Source organism: Maniola jurtina, chromosome 7 (assembly GCF_905333055.1).
Source record: "Maniola jurtina chromosome 7, ilManJurt1.1, whole genome shotgun sequence".
Classification (NCBI taxonomy): Eukaryota; Metazoa; Arthropoda; class Insecta; order Lepidoptera; family Nymphalidae; genus Maniola; species Maniola jurtina.
In genome coordinates this window covers 60654-86360 of record NC_060035.1, presented here as the reverse complement: position 1 = coordinate 86360, position 25707 = coordinate 60654, and the positions used below count along the sequence as shown (strand labels likewise).

General features: G+C 34.0%; 5 protein-coding genes across 6 annotated transcripts; all 5 read right to left on the bottom strand.

The window, feature by feature from the left end:
* Positions 1-17: 17 nt before the first annotated feature.
* LOC123866690 lies at positions 18-3164 on the bottom strand. The gene is made up of 4 exons (XM_045908368.1): positions 2946-3164; positions 2374-2519; positions 1905-2304; positions 18-80 (listed from the first exon to the last, which is right to left on the bottom strand). Exons 1-4 carry the CDS (start codon positions 2970-2972, stop codon positions 18-20), a joined length of 636 nt encoding a protein of 211 aa, XP_045764324.1. The 5' UTR covers positions 2973-3164.
* Positions 3165-4546: 1382 nt separating this feature from the next.
* LOC123866713 (endocuticle structural glycoprotein ABD-5-like) lies at positions 4547-7374 on the bottom strand. The gene is made up of 3 exons (XM_045908391.1): positions 7327-7374; positions 5787-5917; positions 4547-4840 (listed from the first exon to the last, which is right to left on the bottom strand). The coding sequence occupies exons 1-3, from the start codon at positions 7333-7335 to the stop codon at positions 4636-4638; spliced, it is 345 nt and encodes a 114-aa protein (XP_045764347.1). The 5' UTR covers positions 7336-7374; the 3' UTR covers positions 4547-4635.
* Positions 7375-8116: 742 nt separating this feature from the next.
* Positions 8117-9561, bottom strand: LOC123866689 (flexible cuticle protein 12-like). Its single transcript, XM_045908367.1, has 3 exons — positions 9538-9561; positions 9134-9243; positions 8117-8309 (listed from the first exon to the last, which is right to left on the bottom strand). Exons 1-3 carry the CDS (start codon positions 9544-9546, stop codon positions 8117-8119), a joined length of 312 nt encoding a protein of 103 aa, XP_045764323.1. The 5' UTR covers positions 9547-9561.
* Positions 9562-12395: 2834 nt separating this feature from the next.
* On the bottom strand, positions 12396-14170 carry LOC123866810 (flexible cuticle protein 12-like). Of its 2 annotated transcripts, XM_045908514.1 has the most exons (3): positions 13997-14170; positions 13291-13415; positions 12396-12704 (listed from the first exon to the last, which is right to left on the bottom strand). In XM_045908514.1, exons 1-3 carry the CDS (start codon positions 14003-14005, stop codon positions 12482-12484), a joined length of 357 nt encoding a protein of 118 aa, XP_045764470.1. In that variant the 5' UTR covers positions 14006-14170; the 3' UTR covers positions 12396-12481. The 2 variants fall into 2 exon arrangements, with proteins under 2 accessions (XP_045764470.1, XP_045764469.1); XM_045908513.1 differs by lacking the exon at positions 13997-14170 and having other exon boundaries at positions 13291-13433.
* Positions 14171-15846: 1676 nt separating this feature from the next.
* LOC123866809 lies at positions 15847-25247 on the bottom strand. The gene is made up of 7 exons (XM_045908512.1): positions 25119-25247; positions 24789-24835; positions 24627-24708; positions 24123-24227; positions 23061-23150; positions 16171-16283; positions 15847-16072 (listed from the first exon to the last, which is right to left on the bottom strand). The coding sequence occupies exons 1-7, from the start codon at positions 25152-25154 to the stop codon at positions 15847-15849; spliced, it is 699 nt and encodes a 232-aa protein (XP_045764468.1). The 5' UTR covers positions 25155-25247.
* Between the last annotated feature and the right edge of the window lie 460 nt (positions 25248-25707).

Sequence of the window (25707 nt, the reverse complement as noted above, 5' to 3'; positions counted from 1 at the left end):
AAATAACCTAGAAGTCCTCATCCAAGAAGTGATGCAACAACTTGGGGCGGTACGGCGAGTCGATTTGATAGTTCATCAATCTGAAATAAAATATTAGGAATCATGAAAACATTACACATTATTTAAATGAAAAGCAAATAAAATAATATGATTGTTTAGTTACTATCCTACATAATATCTCTCTCACTCGTGTAATAATTTAAATAATGTACGATAACAATACAATTATTATTATAATTAAAAATATAAATTATTATTTATGGATATAAATTATTTTTTATGAAGGCATGAAAGGAAAGTCAAGTCATAATTTCAATCATCATCGGATTGCAAATAGATATTGTGGCTACCAGTTACAAACTTTGAAACAATACTCCAGGTTTTACTTCCAGGTCCTCACAGGTTTAGGATGGCAGTACCATTGCAGCATCAGGTTGAGTAGTTAGGGCCCAGAGTTTACATGTTATTGTATGACCATAGGTAAAGACAGACAGACAAAAATTTTAAAAACGTGTGATTCAGTTAAGGTATCGTTCAAATAACCCTATGAGCTTAATATGAGGTAGTTATTTCGAAATTACAGACAGACACTCCAATTTTATTTATTAGTATAGATTATATGTACATATGTATTGTTAATTTTATTGCTATTGACATTATATTCGTACTGAAATTCATGTATTATTGCTTAAAATTATTATTTTTATTTTATTTACCTAGCTTAAAATTGTACAATTAATTTATATTTTATGTTTTCTGATTGAATTATTTTATTTTATTTATGACGTTCAAAAAGTGTACATTTGTACCTACTTTGAATAAAACATTTGAAACAGTTCAGAAGAAGTAAAAAATTAAAACAAAAAATGGATTTGTGGATTCGGGCTGTCGGATTCCCGAATAGGTATCACTTTTCGGGAGTATAGGTATCACTTGCATTAACAGTGAAGGAAATACATTGTGAGAAAACCTGGATGCCTGAAAGTTTTCTATAATGTTCTCGAAGGTTGTGAAGTCTGCCAAACCGTTTCAATCAAGTTGGCCAACATGGTGGACTTAACAGGTGCAAAGTCATTCTGAGAGGGTTGGGTAGAGATGATAATAATTAATTACTATAGTAATGAATTAATTACTTAACTACGTTTTGTATGTCTTGATTATTTCATGTTTTGTGTGCAATAAAGTTTTATATGAAGAAATAGTGCAAGTAGCGCAAAGTGGAGTCAATCTAAGTGAAGTTCAAGTTATACTTAGACGACACAGAGTTTCTTGCTGGTATTTCTCGCTAGGTATAACAAATGAATTCTAGGAAGTAATTACGTGACTTTCGTTTTAAATGAAGTAGGTATCCAGACAAATGATTGTTACTTATTGCTATTGAACTAAGTTTTGATCTGTCATAATGAATTGTGTTTGTAATATAACTACTTAGATGATGCCTGGCACCTTTGGTTCAGTGGGAGGCTTCGGCTGTGGCTAGTTACCACCCTACCGGCAAAGCCGTACCGCCAAGCGATTCAGCGTTCCGGTACGATGCCGTGTAGAAACCAAAACAGTCATACACCTTCCAGGTTAGCGCGCTTCCATCTTAGACTGCATCATCACTTACCACCCAGTGAAATTGCAAGGGCTAACTTGTATCTGAATAAAATAAAGTAATTAGCCTACAACCATCTTTGGGATGCAAGCTATCTCTATACCAAATAAATGATGCCCGCAACTTTTTCGGCGAGGTTTTTAAAATTCCGTGGGGAAAGCTTTTTCCGGGACAAAAAGTAGTTAATGACCTTTCTTGGGATGCAAGCTAACTCTATACCAAATTTCGTCCAATTTGGTTATGGACAAACTCTCGCATTTGTAATATTAGTAGAAATAGATCAAAAATTATGGATTAGGGTATTTACCTCGGTTGTATATTCAGTAGAATCAGTTGTAAATTCAGTTGTTGCTTCAGTACTTGTTGAAGTTTCAGTTTCATATGTGTTATCATCATTGTTGCACACAGCTTTATTCGTAGCATACTTTACATACTGTTCAGTTGCCCGATCATCGCTTACAATTACATTATTTGGAGTCACAGACGATAACTTTCCGATATTTTTATTCGTAAAGATATTCCATTGCAAATTACTAGGTTCTTCGTTAGATCTATATTGTTTTTCAAAGTTTTCCTTTGATTTCTCTGCATTATATCTATTTATCTGCCATGGATGCAGAGATTTTTGGATCCAATCTATATTATTTCGCTCAGTATTATGCATACTATTACGAATTCTGGTCTGAAGATCTGAAAATGGAGATAACCTGAGAAAAATTTTGCTGATTCAAAATTATTCGTTATGATTATTGATAAAATACTTTTTTGATATTTACAGTCTGTTAAATCCATAATTAGGAGAAACTGATTTTGCTGTTTTTGTAAAATAATTTAGTCCAAGAGATAAAAAATCATCTGATGTTTCTGCCGGATAACATGATGTTTCTCTGATAAATAATATTCCAAAGCCTAGAAGGATTACCTGTGAATATCAAATTCTAACTTGAGAAAAAACATCATGCAAACATAAAAACATAATAAGTGTGTATTGTTTACATTGCAAATACCTACATGGCGTTCTCACACAAAATGCAATGATAGTTTAAAAACTTTGAGCCTTAAAAAGCTGTTTAATTCCTTCAGCTTTTAACTGTTATAATATTATTATCATTATCATAGAAAAACCCATTTTAAGTCAATAATTATAGTAAAAAAGAAAGAAATTTGTTCGTTTAGTTCACATATTGGCTTAGAAAGAGTTACTGAGAAGAAGGTTCTGGAAATCCAAGTCCCTTAATGGAAGGAGAAAACTCCTTTCATTATGTAATTAATGTATGTTGAGTAAAAAAGTAGGTATCACTACCCGCAGCAATGAGAAATAGGTACGAAATTCAGAAAGAGTGCTTACCGATACAAAATTTATTTGGCGTATCATTATGAGTGATACTAATAACACAAAAATTCTTTCCTCGAGGCTTTGTCAATACGTTTTATTTAGTTATGTTATTGTTGTTAGCCTTGGTATTATTATAATTATATTTTTTATTACAATTTATTATCACAGTTCACTCAGAAACGTTTTAACTGGTCGCGTACGTTTAAAAATATGAATTTGTCTAAGCTTGATCTCTCAGGTTCTTGGAATGAATTACGAGGCTTTAGAGTTCCTTATCTATTTCCTTCCTTTCAACTTCATAATAATATTAGTTCTGATATTATGGAATAAATTATTTACCAGTTATCTCCATGAAGTCTACTAAAATAATCATATCTTGTAGCCGTATGTGCCTCCGATTTTTAGCGTTCTGTGGTAAAACAAAGAAACCGCAATGCCAGGGCCAGCACGGATCAATTTTGCCAGTTGTACAAGATTCCATTTTTCTGTCCCTTATTATAGGTTTGCAATATGTAATTTTAAGCAAATTGATAATAACCGACTTCAAAAACGAGGATGTTCTCAATCCGTCGGAATCTTTTTTTAAAATGTATGTTCTCCGATTACTCCGATATACAAAATTGTTAGACTAAACTAGTGTCTAATAAGTTAATAATTAACTAGCTATTACTCAACTAAGATAAAGCGGTCTGTGTGAACTGTGAAGTAGAACAAAAAGTAATTCGTATATAGTAGAAAAAATTCACAACAAAAATTACTTTGTTACTAGGAATTAATTATTCTTCTTTTTGGTTTACGGTCAGACTGTTGTGATACGGAACCCTAATACACTTGACTGGCTATTATCATTAAAGTTTGTGTATGTAATCAATTATATATTTTATTTGTAAAAAATATATCGATGTTCTACATCTACTTTATCGTGGTTAAAACCTACAACTTCTAAACTGAAATTATACGGAACCATATTGCAGTTTCCTAAGTAGGTACTTAAATCAAATAAGGATACATTAGTTATACTTTTTGTACTCGTTTATAAATTGGTTTGTAATAATGATTGACTATAAAGTATGCGTTACGTACTATTCTATTTTTTTTCCTTTTCACCTACCTATTACTGTAAACTTTATTATTTATTGTGAATATTTTAATCAGAAGAAGTATTATATTTCGATGTATTGTATATCGATAGTAATATCTTTTGAAATAGAGCCCCAAACAGTACTAAGTTTATAACAATTATAAAATTTTGTCGGTCCGTCTGTCTTTGTCATTACGCTGAAACTACTGAAAGAATTTAAAATTTTATTACATTATTACAGTCAGAAGTCGACGATATTTGTCATTAAGTAATAAAATAAGGTAATAACAAAAATAGACAGACTTTGTTACTAATATTGATATGGATACTAACTCTAACTCTTTCCAATCATTTGATGCGTGTACCTACAGCTATTTGACTGTATTGTAATCCTAACACTACAATCCACACTTTTGAATTACCAATTAGCTAGTGGCCTATCGCATCTTCAGTTACCTTCGGTACTCGTATATCTACTACTTACCTGCTAATTATCATAATGAAGGAAGTTTGCAATCAAAAGAAATGTTAATTATTTTACAAAACGTTTATTGGATAAAATTAAAGTTTATTGGCAAGAGTGAATTATTTATTTGCTTAATTATTGTAAGTCTTCAAACTTCAACCCCGTGACCCGCCAGTGCCGGGTCCTTGTTCTATCGTGGGATTGAATCCATTCTCATCAGCGACGTATGTCACTAGGTATGTGACGCCGTCGGGAGCGGTCCAGCTGTACGAGCCTTTGACTGACATGATTTCATTATCGGTACCTGCATTTTTCAATTCACCCTGCTCCTCTTTTTTGGTGCCATCGCTTAGTTCGAAACTGTAAATAGGTATTTAATAATGTGTTAATTTTAATTACTTGTTTTTAGAACTGCATGTTTTTTCCACTTTATATCTTGAACAGCATTGAATCTTTAATAATGGTATATGAATTGGTATTTAAATTAATGGAAATAATCCAAACAAAGTTTGTTTAAATATAGCACCATTTTAAATCTCAATTTGATTTCTACACATATGGAAATATGCCGTATTTAATACAAATGATAATTAGTTTTTTTTTTTTTTATAAAGTACCTAGTCGAAACTGAAGTTATATTTCTATATTATGACAAATGACAATACACGAGACTCTTACTAGAGAAACTAAAAGATAAGCAAGCATTTTAAAGTGGAACTTTGCTAGTACCTAAACTGCAGGCTTTATGGAACATATTAAATATTATTATTAATATGATCCATAAAGCCTTGCGTCTGATCTCTCTTCGATCGGGTCGGCTTTCCGTCCCATCGGGCTATGAGAGTGAGATAATACAGAGTGCATCTGTATTACTCGTCACACTCACACAATCTCTAAGGAGATTGGCCGCCGTGGCCGAAATTCGGTCGGAAGGACCATGTTATAATATGTAGCTCTACTTTTAACGTTCCGGTACGATGCCGTGTAGAGACCAAAGGGGTGTTCCAATCCATCAGCCTATATGCGTCCACTGCTGGACATAGGCCTTTCCAAGAGCGTGCCACCAAACACGGTCTTCCACCTTCCTCATCCACCCGCTTCCCGCCACCTTCTTCAGGTCATCGGACCAGCGGGCAGGAGGTCGTCCCACAGTGCGTATTAGGTTTAGTAAAAACTGCCATACTTCGTCCAGGTTAGCCCAATTCCATCTTAGACGACTGCATCATCACTTATCCCCAGGTGAGATTGGAGTCAAGGGCTAACTTGCATCTAAATTAAAAAAAAAAACTTTATGATTAGTACATACGCATATTTATAAGTGCCGAGCCCGTCGTTGTCAGTTTCGTATTTGAGAATTTGGACATCGTCAGGGTTGGGTCCTGAGCGCTGCGCTTGGGGAGCGGCTGCTGCTACAGCTACACAAACTAAGATCAGCAACTGAAAAGAAATACATACATACTTAATATCTACATCCATACTAATGAGAGCAGTTACGCGCTCAGGCGTTTCGAATCCGTGAAAATACGGATAAAAAACCCGGACTGAATTCGGATATTGCTTACGCACTCTGAATCCGAGGTAGTACGAAAGTGTTAGACAAACAATAACTACGGCTGCTTCGATCTGAATATTTCTTCCGAATTAGACACTCACGGATGACGGAAAGAAATCGGATGACGGAAATCGGGCTAGTGTGTAAACTACCTACCATACAAAATAGTTGACTATGACTTCTTTGGAGGTATTTTCACGGATTCGGATCGGTTATAATATATATATAGCCTGGTGGTTAAAACGTCGGCCTCCTAGCCGGGGGTCCGAGGCTCGATTCTAGGCATGCACTTCTAACTTTTTGGAGTTATCTCCATTTGTAGGTATGACTTAATATGTTGTTTCCCTGTGTGAGATGAAGGAAAACATCGTGAGAAAATCTGCACGCCTGAGAGTTCTCCATAATTTTCTCAAAGATATGTGAAGCCTGCCAATCCGCATTTGGCCATCGTGGTAAGCTATGGCCAAACCCTTCTCCTTCGTAGACTAGACCCGTTCTCAGTAGTGAGCTAGCGATGGGTAATGATGGTAAAAATATTTTTATTGAGGAATAGGCTTGCATTTGATGATAATCATGCTTATTAAAAAGCAATGATGATGTCTAGGTTGGTGCGCGCCTGTCTAAAATATGACAATTCACTCTTTTCTTGAAGGTATTTAGGTTATACCTACAATCCGGGACGCCGGAAGGGCATTACATTGAAAAAATAAAGTTTCAGAAACAAACGTAAAAAAGTCGCGTCACAGTACTTCTTCTCTGCCCAAAACTATGCTTTGATCTAAAAGCTTGTGTTAATTAGTAACCGTTAGATAGTTCTGCAGCACCGGATTAACTGACAACTCATTCTCACTCGTTGAGAACTGAGTAAAGTTCTAATATAATATGGAGTAAAGATTGATAGAGTAATTATTATTATAATCCTTAAAATAACAGTGAATAGGCACATTCTGGCAAACACGTCCCATCATAGATCACATCATCACTTTCCATCAGGTATGATCGTGGCCTAGCGTGTGATTTTAGTGAATTAAAAAATCAAGTTCAACCAGCCCATCTTAGGCTGCGTCGTCATAAACAGCTATTAAGGGATGTTGATGTCTAGCTTTTAACATTTTGATTTTTGTTATAAGTCCACGTAAACATTGCAATCCTTAGGGCCTATTAAACATCTGGGAATTAAAATTCCTTCTAAATCACAACACAGACACAAATCACTCAATTTTTCACGGCCTAATCACACTATAGGAACATTGTTAAATTTTCAAAACTTTTTAACCACACAAAATTTACCAACCAGTTTCATGTTTACAATTGGATGTTTGTATCGTCTTCACTTGAAAACTGATTACTTGACAAAGCTCAACGCATGTTTTATACTTTACCATATAATATTATTACAACACATAGGTATATTATTATTTGATAAATTTAACTCGTTACAGCGTTTTGTGTTAGCCACTCCTATGAAGGTCACTCGGAGATGTTTGAGGACAGATGGGATGAGTCTTTAACTCTTTAGCAATATAACAATTTACATACTTGAGAAGTTAATAACTATGTATAGGATTATTAGTTAAATGTCAATTGTATTGCACAGGGCTTCAATTAGCTTGTTGAAGTTTAGCTGGTTTTTGCATTTGTAAAAGGTTTCTGCTGCACGGATAAAGGTGAGGAAGTAATACCCGAACATAATATACTATATGATTGACACCGCACACATGCAATTTCACCCTCACCAATTTCAACGTAATTGTGCACTTTCACCACACACTGGGCAAAATCTTTATTTCCACGCAAATTATGGAACCAACTCCTTTCGACGGTGTTCCCATTACATTAGATAGATAGAGAGACAACTCAGTTCAGTTCATATCAACAAATTCCTGAAAAACCGACAACCCATTGGCGGTTTCTCTGGTGCTGTTAATGTTCATGGACAGTTCATGTAACAGAAGACCCACTTCCTCGTTTGCTCGCTATTTATGTTAAAAAAAAACTACTTTACTTAATACTTAGATTTAGGTTTTATTAATTTGAAAGACATATTAACATGAAATTTAAAAAAGTTCTATCTAATTTGAGATTTAAATCCGTTTGGCGCCCTTTTCAATGGTTGATCGGTATCCGAGTTCATCAGCTACGTATGTCACGATGTAGTTGTAGCCATCGGGAGCTATCCAAGAGTAGGAGCCTCTGACAACTTCTGCTTGGCCAACAACACCTTCGTTTTTAAGTTCGCCTACTTGTTCTTGCTTCGTGCCGTCAGATTGTTCGAACCTAGAAAAATATGTAAATTACTTTATTACAAGTGTAAATTAAAAATTTATAACACCCACGACAAGTTAAGGTTACAGTCACTAGAAAAGAGCTGATAACTTTCAAACGGCTGAACCGGTGTTCTTGGATTATAGCTAAGAACACTCTCGTTCAAGCCACCTTTCAAACGAAAAAAACTAAAATATCGGTTTTTTTAGTTTAGGAGCTACGATGCCACAGACAGATACACAGATACCTACACACGTCAAACTTATAATACCCCTCTTTTTGGGTCGGGGGTAGGTGTTTGTAGGTAGGTTTTGTAGGTGCTCCCGACCGTATTTTAGCCGTGGCGGCCAATCATCACAGAGATTAGCCATCTGCACGGGAGAGTGAGTGACTGGGGCAAGAGTGAACGCAAACACAGCTGCACTCTCTTTACTCTTTTACTTACTCTCTTACTCATTTTATCCAATGGGATGGAAATCTGAAATGACCGGAGAGAGATACCTTTGAGTTTCTCCGAGACACGTGGTTGAAACGCATTGTGAGGAGGTTTCTCACTCTGGAGCCCTGACCACTGGCGGCTTGGATCCAACCCACCCCGCTGCTATAGTGGGACCCATTTTACCATATTTTTAACCAATATTTTTTCTTCCGTTACTTTACTTTTGTTTCTGTTATTTAACTTTTTTGTAATTTTATTTTTTGTTGTTTCTGTTATTTTAATTTTCTAAACATTGTTTTAAAAATAATGTAATATGAGAATAATAAATCAATGAGAGTACATATGTTAATGAACTAAAATCCCTTTTGTTTTAAGAATAAAGGAAAGTAGATCTTACTGATAACTATAGCTCCCAGTTCCGATATTGTCACTGTCGTAACGTAAAACTTGTATGTCGTCGTAGGGTGGAACCGCAACTACGACGGACACAAGGCAGAGAGCAATTAGCTGTAACAATTCAATAAAATATCTCCATCAAGAAATGAAAAAAAAAATACAAAATTCTTAAAAATTTAGGACCTCTTTTGAAGAAATTAAATTAGAGTAGTATAGTAGTAGTAGTAATTAATACTATAATAGCAAAAGATTTTCAATATTTTTAATTTTGGTATCTTGTAAGGAATTAAATTAATTACGAATTAATATTCTTTGTATGATGAATTTATTATCTGTAGTACCTAAAAAAAGCAGTAAGAAAGCACAAGTAGACAAAATATACAATAATTCAAATTGCTTACTAACCAATTTCATTTTGGAAGTGATGCTTTTGCAATAACTTTGAGATTGAAATAAATTTATGAATGTAGGTCGCTCTATTTATATTTTAGTCCTGAATATTTAATTAACTTATTAATTAGAAAAGTGGACGCAATAAAATGCCAACGACAAGATGAGTAGTTTTGTGAAACTAGAAAAGCTTGTTTTATGGTATGAATACATGCTTTAAAAATTATTATTATTTTTACTTCTTGCTAAGATCCTTTTTAAACATTGTGCAAACTCATTTACTTTTTCATGGGTGAAATTTCAATGAAAGTAGTTATTTTTAACCCTCGACCCAAAAAGAGTGGTGTTATAAGTTTGACGTGTGTATCTGTGTATCTGTCTGTGGCATCGTAGCTCCTAAACTAATGAACCGATTATAATTAAGTTTTTTTGTTTGAAAGGTGGCTTAATCAAGAGTGTTTTTAGCTATAATCCAAGAAAATCGGTTCAGCCATTTGAAAGTTATCAGCTCTTTTCTAGTTACTATAACCTTCACTTGTCGGGGGTGTTATAAATTTTTTATTCACACTTGTTTAAATTAAAATTATTATATAACTTCTTTATTTGGTATATGTGTTTTACCGCAATAACAGGTACCTACCCACGGAATTTTTTAACGTCGATATTTGCAAACCTTACCTTGTTTCGCTTGCTCGCTTCGCTCTCCACCTCCTCCCTTCACTCCATTAGGCCTCGTAGTCTCGCTTCATACAGGACAGAGATGTTGGCTTCGGGTTCCACAAAAAATACTCTATCACCTATTTGAATAGTCAGGAGTATTCTTTGTTTAAACTAACTGAAACACTGAAAACGACGAACGTAAGGCGTGGAAAACAAATCAATCTAAGATAAAATAAATAAATGGATGGACAAACAAACAGTTCCAATTTAAAGGAATAGAGATATAAAGTTAAATCACTTATATAAGCACTTAAATCCGACTAATACCGACTTAAAACCGATAAATAGCGATAGATAATATACCAGAATTGTTTTTCTGTCACTTAGTGTACATTATGTTATGTTTATATTTATGAACTGGAATTTTTGTCCTCTTTCCTTTGATATACCACTCGATACGATATCAAAAAAAATTTTTGGAGAGAGTCACCTTTTGGATGTCAGGTCATCAGGTCGATTTTTTCGTATAAAATGTAGCCAGAGTCCCCCGGACCTTCACAACGAATCAATCGACACCTCACTTATCGAAATCAGCCCTGTAATTTAGGCGCTACGGTGGAACACACAGAATCTGATACAAACATACATACATACATAGTACATACATACATATATGCAGCAGAGCGATGAGCGGTAGAGTACGCATAACCAAACTTGTCTAGTTCTGCACATTCCAGGAGTTCTTCGGCTACATCACAAAAGTTAGAAATAGAAAGAATTTTTGTATTCAAAGATAAACCTTTACATGTGCTTTTGAATCTTCACTCAATTCGGATTCTAAGGGTTCTGAATGCCCTTCCTACTAAGAAAAATTAGCAAAAAACTCGGCGGTTGCTCTTTCAAGTATTCAATTCACAATATTAGGTTATGTGCACTTGTACAGTCTTGGTAATTGCAGACACGCGCCTTGCAGGAGCAAGCTGCGAGTCAATTCCACGTTTTTCATACATAATCGAAGATTACTTATGTATATAAGTAATCTTCGATTGCGTAATATGCTTTTTCAGGAGCATGCTTTTAATCACATTTTTAATAGACTTTCTATACTTGTGCAAAGGAAAGTTTAAATTGGTGATGGAATTTTATTATAAAAGATTAGATTCATTCTACAAAATATTTTCGGGCTCTCTTGAGGCTGAGCGCAGAAATCGCGGGCCCTTTACGATTTCTAGTTTTCCTATCGTCTTGATTCCATATTTTCTTCTTAGAATATTTTGTCTTTCAAATATTATATTGGTATAATATACTTATCGCTAAAATAATTCTGTCAAGTTCTCTGAGCTGGAGCGATCCGAATTGTCCTCAAACTACACGCTGTTAATAATAATTACTGTTAAGTATGTCACTAGCAAATATTTCTGATTTGGTGTGATTATAATTTAGTAACTCATGCCCGCGATTTCGGGGATTTTCGAAATTCCGTGGGAACTCATTTATTTTTCGGGAGAAAAAGTAGCCTATGTATCCAGGGTATATCCATTAGCCTAATTCGTCCAGTAGTTTTTGCGTGGAAAAGTAACAAACATCCATACATACAAACTTTCGCATTTATTATATTAGTATAGGCTTGATTTTATATTGACTCCCATTCCGACTGCAGCATCCTATACTTGCACTGTATCAAAGTAATATACAGTTGTGTTAGTATTCCTAAGATGTCTATTAGAAGACCAGGGTTGCTGTGAGCTGGTAAAGTTAAGGAGGCTAGGAACCTCTAAATCCACAATAAGCTTGTTTATTAGCATGTACCTAGGTGACAAAGTAGGTACTTTCAAAAAGCTTACACTATGTAAGCTTCTTTAGTACTTTACTCAATCCATCAAAGTTTGGCAAAAACACACATTACTTTTGTTTTCAAACTTTGTCATTCACGTAGGTATATGACTTCATGATTTCAGATTTCAGTAGGTTTGATCAATTATTACTAAATTGGCAGAGTTTCAGTGTGAAGCTTGGATTTTGTATTTTCACCAAACTAGACTATGACGACGCGACGTACCGATTGACAACATGACAATGATGAGTATGTTCATAATTTGTGGTTGTAAATGTAGATTGCACACACACACACACACAAAGAGAACAAAACAGATTAATAACAAAAAGCTGGCATAAGTTATATATTTAGAAGATTTTTAATAAAACAAATTGACTTGGATACTTTTTTATATTGATAACAACATACAAATAGATAATAGCTAAATTACGATGTGGACTAGGTAAACGGAGGGCGTTGAAGTTAACCAAGAAGGGAAGCTACTAGCGCTGGTGGTGCGCCACCGGGTGCCTCTTCGATTTCTGATTTGTAACCTTCATCGTCAGCGGTGTAGACAACGGTGTACCTGTAGCCATTAGGGGCAATCCAGGAGTAGACACCCTTGACAGCGATGGCTTCGTTCTCAAGTCCTGCATTACGGAGCTCTCCTTGCTGCTCTTGTTTGGTGCCGTCAGATTGTTCGAAACTGTAAAAGTATTTGAATACTTAGATATGTATATAATTTTTGATATACTTAAGCTTAATTAGTAATTAAAGTTTATGCTATACATAAACATGGGTTTCAATATTAAATTAAATAGTTTATTCCATAAATAAACAGGTTGATAAGTTCCGTGGGAACTCTTTGATTTTCCGGGATAAAAAGTAATCTATGTTCTTTCCAAGAGACAAGCTATCTCTGTACCAAATTTAGTCAAAACCGGTTAAACGGTGGGCTGTGAAAAGCTAGCAGACAGACAAACTTGCAAAGGAAACAAGCTTTCGCGTGCTTCGACCGCGTAAAATAAGAATTTTTTATAGAATTAACCCCATTCGAGAAATTTCAGTTCTGATTTCGTGGTGAGAACGAATAATTATACAGAGGCGATAAAACTTAGAACTGAAGACTGTATAGCGGCATCTAAACTTGATTTCAAACTACGGAAATATTATTACATCTAAGTCTGAACAGTGACATTAAAGTAGGGTGAGCGATATTTATATATTATATTATATTCCGTAGTTTGAGGGCAACTTAGGAAAGAAGAAAAATAGAACGAATAGGTACTTACGCGTATCTGTAGTTACCGAGACCAATGTTGTCATTTTCATAGCGGAGGATTTCAGCGTTATAATTGTTGTAGGTAGGTGGAGGTGGGGCCGCAACCGCGACTGCCACAAGGCACAGCACGATCAACTGAAAAAACAATTTCATTTCTTTACAATAACGATTTATCACTTAATGAACGTATTGAAGTCGTATCTTAGTCTGGTAATTTCTGATATAGTACCATCAACGTACAATAGGTGGCACACGAGTCACATCGCAAATCACGCTGGGCATTAGCTAGTACCTATTCCATAAAATACCATGTAAGAGCAATGTAATATTTGTATGACTTAGGCCTAAAAATCTATGAATACGAAGATTATAATATCGCCACTGATCAAAACAAAACTGATATAATAAAATTATTTCACATGAATATATAAATATATCGTCATTTTTTTAAACTTATAAAAGCTTTCGTTTTGGTTTTGATAACATGTTTTATCTATAAACTTAATCTGAATTAGGGGAATGTTAGAAAGGTAAAACACTCCACTTTTGAAAAAAGTCCAGTTATTTTCCCCGCTATTAATATACAAAAAACCAAAAAATGCTTTTATTTATTGGCACTGAACGCTTAAATGTATCAATAAATGCAATCGCTCTAAATATCACACATTCACTGTAACACAAACACTTTTCCGACAATAATAACAAATTGTACGCACCAGTTTCATTTTTAGATTTGGTCTTGCAACGGTGACTATTCAAAAGAATGTAACGCGTTGGTTAGTCTGTCATCCTTTATATCTATAGCAGATGACTTATTTGTAAAAGACCCATGTACCTACTTGCCCAAAATGTTAATCAAGCTTCGGTGAAGGTAAACTGCTTAGTTTGGATTGTAACAACTAAATAACGCGTGACAAAATAAAGTTTGACCCACCACCACTGCCGGCAGACATTCTTTGATTTAGATGCATTCTCTGAATCATTAATTATTATAATTAAAGAATGTATTTGTGCATAGTCTATTTAATGATTTTATTAAGTTTCATCTAAAATTCACACTTGATTAAGTTCCTTGTTCGATTTAAAGATTAAGATGAAAATAGATGGTGAATTTTACAAATGGTTTTCTAACAATAACTTTCTAAAATATAATAAGTAACAATAAGCGAATAAGTAACAATAGGCGAAGCTCTACAATTTATAACAAAGCTTTTAGATTTTAAAAAATCTCGATGAAGTGATTTCAATAATCCTTATTAGAATAGACATGATTATCAAAATCCTATTGAGGCCCTCATGAATCACGAGGTATACCTAAGTGTATTTTTTGGATCTACCATGAGTTTTCAAATTAGAGTATTTTTTGCTAGATTTTGGGTCCTCCAAGTTAGCATAAATGTATCTAAGAGCAATATTGTGACCCAATTATTATTATCTGTCACAAGGGTAGATATTTGGAGCACGCTTTATGCAATTGAAGATTAACTTTTATTTGAATTTAAGCAATCAATTTGGCAAACATTATACATAGATGTTTAGTTTCTATAACGTGCTTACACATTTTCATTGAGTTTGATTTGGTAAATTGTAGATTAGAATATTCAAATAAAAATCAAACTTTTAATGGGAGCGCTCGGGTGCGCTCAAGGGAGACTTTTCTTAAGGGTCTTCTTGTACCTAATACTATGTAGAATGTTTCATACAATTTTCAATCGGTTCGCTCAGATTTGGTTGAGGATTGATTACCGTTTTATGCCCTAATGTTAGCATTTTAGATTAACTCTCTTGCAACAGAACATGGCTTTACCTGCGGCCGGCGTATGAGTTTCACTAATTTGTGACCAGTATCTATCAGTGAATTTTCAGGTCTCCCTACATATAAAACTTTTAATATTGGTAGTTTAAATTTTAGGGAATGAGTTTTTTAAACTATGAAAATTTATGTTTTTGATAAAGGCCGTTTTCACCAACGTAAAATAACTCTTATCCAAAAATTATCCTATATATTTTGGCAGGTTTTCCGTACAATTACTATCATTACGCCCAAGACGTTGGTGAAATCGAGACTAAGTACGCTAAGGCCTTGTTTGTGAAAAAAGATCCGTAACAAACAAGAATTTTGTCACTTTTGTTGCAGAGCTTCCAATTATCACACCTATCTATGACTGTATAGTCATAGATAGGTGTGAAAAGCTATGTGGTAGTATTTTCCAGACTTCATTCATTAAATTACTAATTCACGATCTTTAACAAAGGAAACTTGGAACTTCTATACATATATAGTTATTATGTTTAATGAAAGGATTAAATAAAACTCTTGGTAAATTAAATTCGTTATTATTAAGTTTAATCTAAAATTAATGTTTGAGCGATTTGTAGTTCATTTTGTTAGTACTTAGAGTATATAGAGTTTGATTCTTATAACTAATGTTAATACATTTGCTATTACAATAAAATAGGGGGGGAAAATAATTGATCTAATGAAATAGTATATAAATGTTATATACAGTTCATGAATATGAAGCTATTTACATGGCAGTGATGTCTCCATCAAATTACAAATATGTTATCCTAGTAAAGACGCTATAACAGCTGATGGGACTGCACCCCCTGGTCCTTGTTGGATCTGGGGTTTGAATCCGTTCTCATCAGCCACGTAGGTGATAAGGTAAGTGACACCGTCGGGGCCAATCCACCCGTATTCCCCCCGAACTTCGAAGCCCTCGTTTTCCGTTCCTTGATTCTTCAGTTGACCTTGTTCTTCATGTTTACTGCCGTCGGACGTCTCCCACCTGTCAAAAAAGTTATATATTAACTGAGATGAAATTGTGTTAAGCAATAACTCGTTTGCTTGCTAATTAATGTTGCGGTTAGTTTAAATGTTGCTTACACGAAATTGTACGAATCCAGACCAGCATTATTAGACTCGTATCGTAAGATCTGCACATCTTGAGGATTTTGTGGTGCAGCAGATACTGCACTAACCAAGAAAAGGACCAGGAGCTGTAAAAAAAGATGTGTTAATGTTCCAAAGACAAGTTACTTTCACGGTACATCCGACTTTGCATATTTCATTTCCTTACACTAACCAAATTCATTGTTCTTATTGTTTTGTGTCGTCTATATTCTTCAAAGAATACTTGTTGTATGGGGTGATTACGTATCGAAACGTCCCTCTTATATATGTAAGTATTTCTTCTATTACCAGGTTACAACACAGCGGCTGGGTCGTCGCGGTGGTTCTTAGCAAAAAGCGCACCTTTAGCTATAGCATAGGTACCTGCGAGTAGGTATGTTTTAAAAAGCTTATAAGTGCGCTGTAGTCATGCGCATGCAAACATCCCACAAGACCTAATGAAGTTAGGTAATAAGTAATATAAAATTACAAAATGTTAATAGACATTTCAAAAAGTAATTTATTGTCTTTTATGCTAAAAGGTTATTAAATGTTTACCAAACAATTAATAATTGGTTTTCTACGAGGTCTTGCTTCATTACTTGTATTGATTTCGAGTTCACTTACAATTGTGTTATTAACTTTTGGGTATTCTTCATCACACTTAATATTATAAAGGCGAAAGTTTGTATGTGTGTGTGTGTATGTTTGTTACTCCTTCACGCAAAAACTACTGGACGGATTTGGCTGAAATTCGGAATGGAGATAGATAATATCCTGGATTAGCACATAGGCTACTTTTTATCCCGGAAAACCAAAGAGTTCCCACGGGATTTCGAAAAACCTAAATCCACGCGGACGAAGTCGCGGGCGTCAGCTAGTATTATTATATTATTCTGCTTCACCTGGTTTCAGTGTAGAATATGTTCAAAGACTCCAACAAAGAAACGCGCACGATCCGCACGATAATAATACCTATACTGAATAAAAATTTGGGTAAAGCCAATTAATAAATAAACATTATTTAAAAAAATGTTTATTCGTACAGGGGTCCAGAAACAGCGTGGGCTTAGAATTATTTTAAAATAAGTGACTGATAAATTATTTTTTGCATTTATCAGCAATAGCAGTGTGTTTGCCTTAGGTATCTTAACTTGCATCATAATGAATAGGTACCTAGTATAACATAAAAATAAAATAAAAATTACTAAATGATAGTAACAAATTTTTAATACTACATTTTACAATTACAATAGTTAACTATAGTGAGTGATAGGGCAAGTGGAACAAAGTGTATTTTGTTTAAGCTGTTAAATTTTATTAAGATAATAATATTCAGTAATCTTCACTCAAGTATTCCTTAGATGTAGGTTCACCATACAGATGAAGCATTCTCGTAAGGTTATGGGAACGTCAATCTGTTCAAGTGATTAACACGGCCTTTACGTTATTTTGTAAGTGGTCGACACTACACTGAAGATGATACTGCTGCTTTACACTATTAAAATAACTCTTATTAGCACAACAATAAAGACGAAAAAATACATGTTTTGTTTGTAAATTAATAAAAGATTAGTTACCTATGTAATATGCTTAAATATAAAAAATAATAATGAATGTCGTGTCTGTACATTGATAAATTCCATTTCACACAAATTAATTCGAAAATACTTTCGGAAACTTCTCTTAATATAATTGACTAGCTTATGCCCGACCCTTCATCTGCATGGAGTACACAAACAAACCCCTATTTTACCCCCTTAGGGATTGAGCTTTCAAAAATTGTTTCTTAGGTGATGTCTACGTCATAGTTCAGTAGCTACCTGTATGCCCAGCTCAATCGGTCCAGTAGTTTCAGCAGTGCATTGATAGATCAGTCAGTCAGTCACCTTTTCCTTTTATATATTTAGAAGATTGTTATTCAACTTGTCATTAATTTGTCTGGTGGGAGGCTTCGGCCGTGGCTAGTTAGCCATAGTTCCGCCAAGTGATTTAACGTTCCGGTATGATGCCGTGTAGAAACCAAAAAAGTATGGGGTTTAATGAAAACTGCCATACCTTTCCAGGTTAGACTGCACCATCACTTACCAGCAGCTGTGATTACAGTCAAGGGCTAACTTGTATCTGAATAAAAAAAAGTCAGAAAAGCTTTGGGATGGCTGTAATAAAATGCCTAAACTACCAAAGTCACAAGCTTTTGCTTGTGTATCAAACCACAATTTTGTGTTAATAATAACAATCGCGCGGAAAAGGCCAAGGTTTCGTTTTGCGCTGAATAATTTGTGTCCAATTGGATTCTGATGAGTCTTTCTGAAAAGTATGTTCTTGGATGGATTATTAAGAACGTGAGAAAATGTAAACTTGATGTGGTTTTTATTAACCTCTTTAAATAGATAACAATATCCAAAGATTTATGCAACCATGTACCTATAAATGTACCTACCTATCTTCAAATATGTAGCAAGTTATTTAGCAAGAAACTAGCTGATGCACGCGACTTTGTCCGCGTGGATTTAGGTTTTTAAAAATCCCGTGGTAATTTTTTTTATTTTCCGGGTTAAAAAGCCCTTGTCACTCTCCAGCTGTTTCCATATCTAAGCAAAAAATCACACCGATTCGTTTAACAAACAAACACACTTTCCAATTTAAATTACGGTAGTGATTCCTTTAACTATTAATAATTGAATATTTAGATATACTTAGATAATTTTGCATGCTGTTTATATAGTACAATATCATTTCCAACATAAAGCAGAAAAATTCTGCACAGTTTAAATGCACATCACTGCATTTAAGGTAAGGGTGTAGAAATCTCGTTATGTCATAGAGTGTTGAACCAGTGCACCTTATGCTTGACCTCCAATTATATTATAGACTTAGTAATTTTGAAAGCGATCTAGCGATGCCATACGAAATACGTTGAATTTCTATTATGTTACGATATAAACGATTTAAACTAAGCCCATTTACTTAAATCTAAATAAAATCGTAATCTTGTATGAATCCGGACTCCATGTGAGCAGCTAATCGATTCCGGAAAAGCTTTCTAATAAAGCGAATTTTTATTAGGTTGGCAATTTTGGTGATTGACTGAATTTAAGGTATTTTTACTGCAACAATATTCTTTTGCAAATAGTGAGAGAGTGTCAGCAAATCAGAGGTGCTTGCGATCTTCATACTGTAGCTGTCAACTACTGTACGTACGTACTGTACGTACGTACTGTACTGTAATGTACTTACTGTACTATACAGTACGCTCCAGATCACCTATCACCAGAGAATTTGTCAACGCGCCTATCACCAACTTATCCATTTATCGCGTCGATTTCAATGAAAACGTCATCTCGACAAAATTCCTTTCAAGAGTAAGGCCGACCGACTCGAATCCATCGGCCTGGGTCAATCTTAAAATACTTGCCATATATTCACTTAAACTATTCAATTGTACAAGGTTGTTGTGACGTAAGCACTAACAATGTTAGGATTATATAATGTTTTAAAACTCTACTATTTATTAGTGGGTGAGGTGGTGCACACGATGATACGAGATGTTATAAGGTCAAGTTTTTGATCGTAATTCAAGTACATAATTATAGTTTGGAATGTGATCAGCATAGTTAAATTCCATAGTTTTTTCCCGGATATTCTAAACCCATTTGATCTTTGAACTGAGAATCATTATTGCTTGTTATAACAAGCATAATGCAGGTAACTTTTAATTATAAGAGAATTGTAATTTCTGTTTAGAAATTTTGTTCCGAAAACCGTTTCTAATGGTAACATCTATTAAGATTTCATCTATTTAACTGCTTTTAAACTTTACATCAAAATCACCAAATTTATTACACGAATATTATTACTCGTATATATTATTTAACACGAGATTAACGTTGCTAAATAGTTAAGACTTATTCTGATGGATTGATGAAACTTAATCATTTTAAATATTTCAAAACTTTTATGATGCAGATCTTGTTCATTATTGCAAAGGCACATAGACCGTTATGATCGAGATGAACAGATTTTTGTGAAATGAGAAATCACTAGGTAGCTAACTGATCATTTGTATTCTTCTAAAGGAGCTTATACATTTCTTCAGTATGTTCGGAGTTTTTTGTTATTATTTTTACTTATAACAATGCCAGCAATGAAAACATGGATTACTAAATAGATTTAATTAGCTTCTTAAATGAAACAATTTTAACTGATGTATTGCTTGATGTAATAATAATATTATTATAATGAATAAATAATAGTTACAAATTAATACATTATAGAAATAAAAAAATTATACCGCAATACATGATTTCGTGTGTGAAACTGTGACAAAAAAATGTTAAATTAAGCTTTTTATAGATTTTTATTCTCTTGTACCTTTTTATTGCACATAGGTATATCCTAAAAGTCATCCATTGCGTGCTGGATCCATGCCTTTGAATTTGTATAAAACATGTCTACGTAGTTAGTGCTACGTATACCGTTCTCGGAGAAGCAATAGATTTAATAGCAACTACTAAATTTATATTAATAGTACGCAACAATTAAATAGAAATATAATAGTTACGTGCACCCTACCATATGTAGGTTTTGAGACAACTTTTTCAAGAGAAGTGGAGTGGAAGACGTGTGGAGCATAACTTTTTCAACTCGCAATACCTACATTGTTAACAATAAAGCAAATCTAAAGACTTCTTAACAATATGAGCTTTTGTAATGATTCGTTGGATGGATGTAATAGTAGGCTATGGGAACGATATCATCGAATTGTCAGTAGAGAGTTATCAAAAGAAAGATCGATCGTGCGGAAATCCAGTGCGTCTACTACAATTATATAAGCATTGTATTTGAGTAATATGCACATGAACCATACTACAAAATGATGTCTCCAAGTATACATTGGTAACAGTAGGGTCTCATTGTAGTAAGGTGTTGTTAAGGTCTTATTTCAAAACGCACCTAAACAAATAGATCACCATAAAGAAAATAATGTACCTACCTAAGTAATTGTTATGTTATTACAAGTAAGGTCTCTCTAAAATTAAGGATTTAGGAAATTTAAAGAGATTCATTGTTATGAATAACTTTTAAGTAGGTATGTAGGTATGTAAGAAGCATAAGAGTAGGTACATACGTTAAAATTACATCTTAGATAACATCATCATTAATCACTTACGAAAAGGTATGATGATAAAAAAGACCAATTATTGTAGAAACTAAAAAAATATATATTTATCTACCTAGGAATATTGAGGTATTCTTTTCACTTGTTTAGAATCTGGCCACTGATAAGTTAGATCTTGTTCTACTACTCACTAAGTTCTATAATACAATGTACTAGGAAGCACGGTTATGGGTCAAATTATTTATATTATTAAACAATTATAGGTACCATAGGTCATATTACATGTTTTACTAAAGAATAACAAATATAAAATAATTTCAGTAGCATGTTTTAGGTTGTTGTCTAGAATAAACGAAAAAGGTGACTGGCTTACTAACTGATCTATCAATACACAACTCAAACTACTGGACCAACTGGGCTGAAAATTGGCATTCTATTATGACGTTTAGAAATCCGCTAAAGGATTTTTGAAAATGAAATAAAATAGGGGTTTGAAATATGTGTCGGACGAAGTCTCAGACATAAACTAGTCTTTTATAAGCTTATGCCTGATCCTGGTTAGTTTTTGCACCAAGAAATCGTGACGTGAGAAAGCTGTTTATCGAAATATTATTCACAAGTAGGTATAGGTACCTACCTACAAGTATGTCACGAAACCTAAAGTTTAAAGTTTAAAATGATCGTATCTATCAACGGAAATTGCAGAGGTAGGTATGATGCTATGCGTCATTTATACAACACGATAAAATATGAAATCCACTACAAACGGTTATTAAGTTTAAGAGAACGGATTTCAATATTATGAAAGACAAAAAACCTTCACTAATTGATAAGGCCGGTCAGACAAATATGGAACTTCTTTAAATTTTTATTTATTTTATCTTCGGTTTTGAACTGCAGGACATTTCATCGTTTTTAATTATTATACTTACGGAAAAACGGCCAACTGATGATTACAAAAATATCATTTCCATTAATCGATATATTTTTTTTTTTTTTATTCACTATAGGTAAGCGCTTGACCACAATCACACCTGATGGAAAGTGATGATGTGGTCTAAGATGGGACGCGTTTACCTAGAAGGTGCCTATTCACTCTTGTTTTAAAGATACCCGGATTGTAATTGGTAGGAAACACAGATCGCGGAAGAGTATTCCAAACCTTAGCCATGCGTATGAGGAATGAAGACGCAAAACGTTTCGTGCGTGTAGATGGAATGTCAACGACATAATAATAATATGTTGTAGAGCATGCAATCGGAGTGCGGGAGATTTTTTTTTAAAGAAGATTAGCCATGTTAATCATGAAAGGGGAGTACCCTTTCCCTTCCAACTAAGAGTAAAGCTTGTGCTAGGAGTAGGTACGACAGATGGTAGGTAGAGTTTGAACCGCCAACCTTTCGGTATTCAGTCCGCTCCTTAACCGTTGAGCTATATCCACGCAAGCTATAATTTGACCAGGGATTTGACCAGTCAATTATTCCTTATATCCATCTTATCTTGATTGCGAAAAGTCCTTGTATAAAATTATGTTCGACAAAATTTTATGTCACTATAAAACCAATAAAAATCATATTTCTGAATACATAAAGACATAACTAGCCCACATGGTGGAAGTCTGTAGTTGAAGTATAATACCAGTTGCATGTTTTAAAAAATCTTACTGTACAAAATGTTATATTTGCATCTAAGTATATTAAAAGGGGGCAACTATTCTGTCGAGTTCATCCTCAGTGAAGCACAGCAGCATGAAACAGAAGACTCGGCGGCGGTCGATATGACTCTCTTTGTTCGGTGACATGTAGTATTGGTCTTCTTCGGGGGAATATCGGTCCATGTCCACTCTACACATCTAAAAATTGGATAAGATGATGTGACATTTAAATAATTATATGAGAGAGTGACGTTCAGCGCTGAAATGCATCAAATATTTCTGACACCATTTTACGCAGATTTAGTCGTAGGTACTTGCCGGGTAAAAGTTAAAAAGTCACCTACCTAATAAAACTAATTCCGAGAAAAGGTCTGCAAACAGCTTTTGGTACTACTAAGTATATTCCAAAATACTTTTTAACATTATTTTCATGTATTGGTACGGTTAAGGTCATTTCTTCAGGAAAGCCTTTCATCAGTTTTTTAAGCTGACTTAACTCAGGAAACTGTTAATTTCACAATATATTCATCTATCTTATCAAAATAACCTTTTCTAGTTGTGTGATTTTAATAGTTATTTTCGTCGATGAAGACACCTACTAATACCAAAGATCGTTCACAGACGACTGTTAGATTAGAATTTGAGATCTGAGATATCATAGACATAAATATATAAAAATGTCTATAGATTAGTTTTGGTTGCTACTTATGTCTTAAAATACAATAAAATATATTCATTGGCCGTCGAATATGTTAAGACAAAGGCAAAAAAAAAAAATTCGGCATCAAACTCGTTAACTTTAATAATTATACCTTCGTAGGTACGTGTAGACGTAACAAAAACGATATACGTATATAATATTGCGAGATGGCACAGCTATGCCCTTTCTCTTTGACCCGCGAGCCACCGTTCACATATTTGGACGATGCTCAAGATACAGTCACAGATAGATCACCAATGTGTTAAATATCCTCTCCTTTTATGTTCAGTAGCTAAATTCAAAGGTCAAGGCGTGAACTGTCAACTTTTTTAACAATTTTGAAAAAGGGGTTTTCATAAATATTATACTCTGATTAATCTATATTCAAATCTTAAATTAAATCCTGTAACACACATTATTCTGAAAACTAAAATCAAAACGCAGAACCTACCAAAACCTATTTGACTTACTTTTCCTTCTTCCTTATTATAACACGTTAATTCTTCGAAGTGACTATTGATTTTAGCCTTAGGGTTTTTATAATAATTCTTCAATTCTTCGTAACGGCCCAAGTGCTACAAAAAGGGGAGTTTACCTTTTTAATAATTTACAAAAAGTTAACTTGGATATAAAGGATCTACCTAGATGACATAGCATTATTATAGAGAGCTATTTTACTGATGTTAGGTTTGCGTTTAGGTAAGTGCAATTACAAGTCATGATGTAACCTAGGTATGTCTGACGAAATGTGCCTAACCTGGATCAGATATCGTACAGGAACTGCATGTCCTTACCATCACAGTGCTAGAAAATCATTTAATACTTTTATCTAAAGTTAGGCGACTCTGTGTAACGGTATTGCAGGTATATTTCTATGTTTTGTTGGTATGAAGTTTCTAATGTTTTAGCATATGATTAATGGATTATACATTAAGTAAATTACAAGAAACTTGTTAAAAAATATAGGTACTTACTTCTGGGTCTAAAGCTCCACTTTTCCTAATAGTATCTTGAGGAAATTCACTGGCAAATATTCTTCTCAGTTCCACGTCCTCACTTAAATATTAAGACAAACAATCAACTTGTTTTGCTTTAAAAAATATGATTATTCCTATTTGTATTTCAAAATTACTCACTAAGTATAAATTACTCCATGACTTGGCCTTATATGGTATTGAAGTACCTAGAAAAGATCCATTGTATCACGAAATCGATACGATTATTTTACAATTATTATAATCTACTTGTAATAAAGTATTTGTCAAGTTCATCTTTCCTTGTATCATTTGACAAAAGTGCTCAGAAAGAGAAGAAAAAGGATATCTTAAGATCCGTATTATTTTATTAATGAGTTTTGTTGAGTTCCGTAGTTCAAGAGAAGACTTCGAGAGAAGACTTGGACAAAAATTTTAGATTACTGATATTTATATAATAAAACGGTTAGGTATGAAATTCACGTGACTTACAACATACGGAAATAGGTAAATTGCTAATTTCCACATAGTATTTATTACAAATACACTTCAGCAGCTAGTTCTTGTAACTTGTGGCTAGGTATTCGTTGGTTCAAAGTATTACCTACACATTGCAAAATAGGCAATTTCATTTTTATGAATATGCATAAACTGAATTGAGTGTAATATACATACCTACCTTCCTGCAATAGAAACTATAATTTTAATGCACGAAAAAAATTCGGGTGATCGGAATCATGAACTTGGGACTCAATTTCAGTGAGGCCGCTTTGCTTAGAAATGTTTCCAGATTCGTATTCAAACGGATAGGTGGATGCAATAGCCAAGGCCATTACACCCACGTTAGATTTTATAGCTTTCCACAAGAGCTCTGCTATAGCTCTGCCTACATACCGACTTTATTGGACTACAAAAAACAATTTTTAAGTATCAGGGGATGCCTGACATAATCATGGATGGAAGCATGGATCCATACAGAAACTAAGCTGTATTTAAGTTAGTCCTGTCTATAGTGCCTACTGAGTCTATTACAGTCCTTAATCCTATGTGCGTTTCATCGCTGTTTTCGTTCGATCTTCTG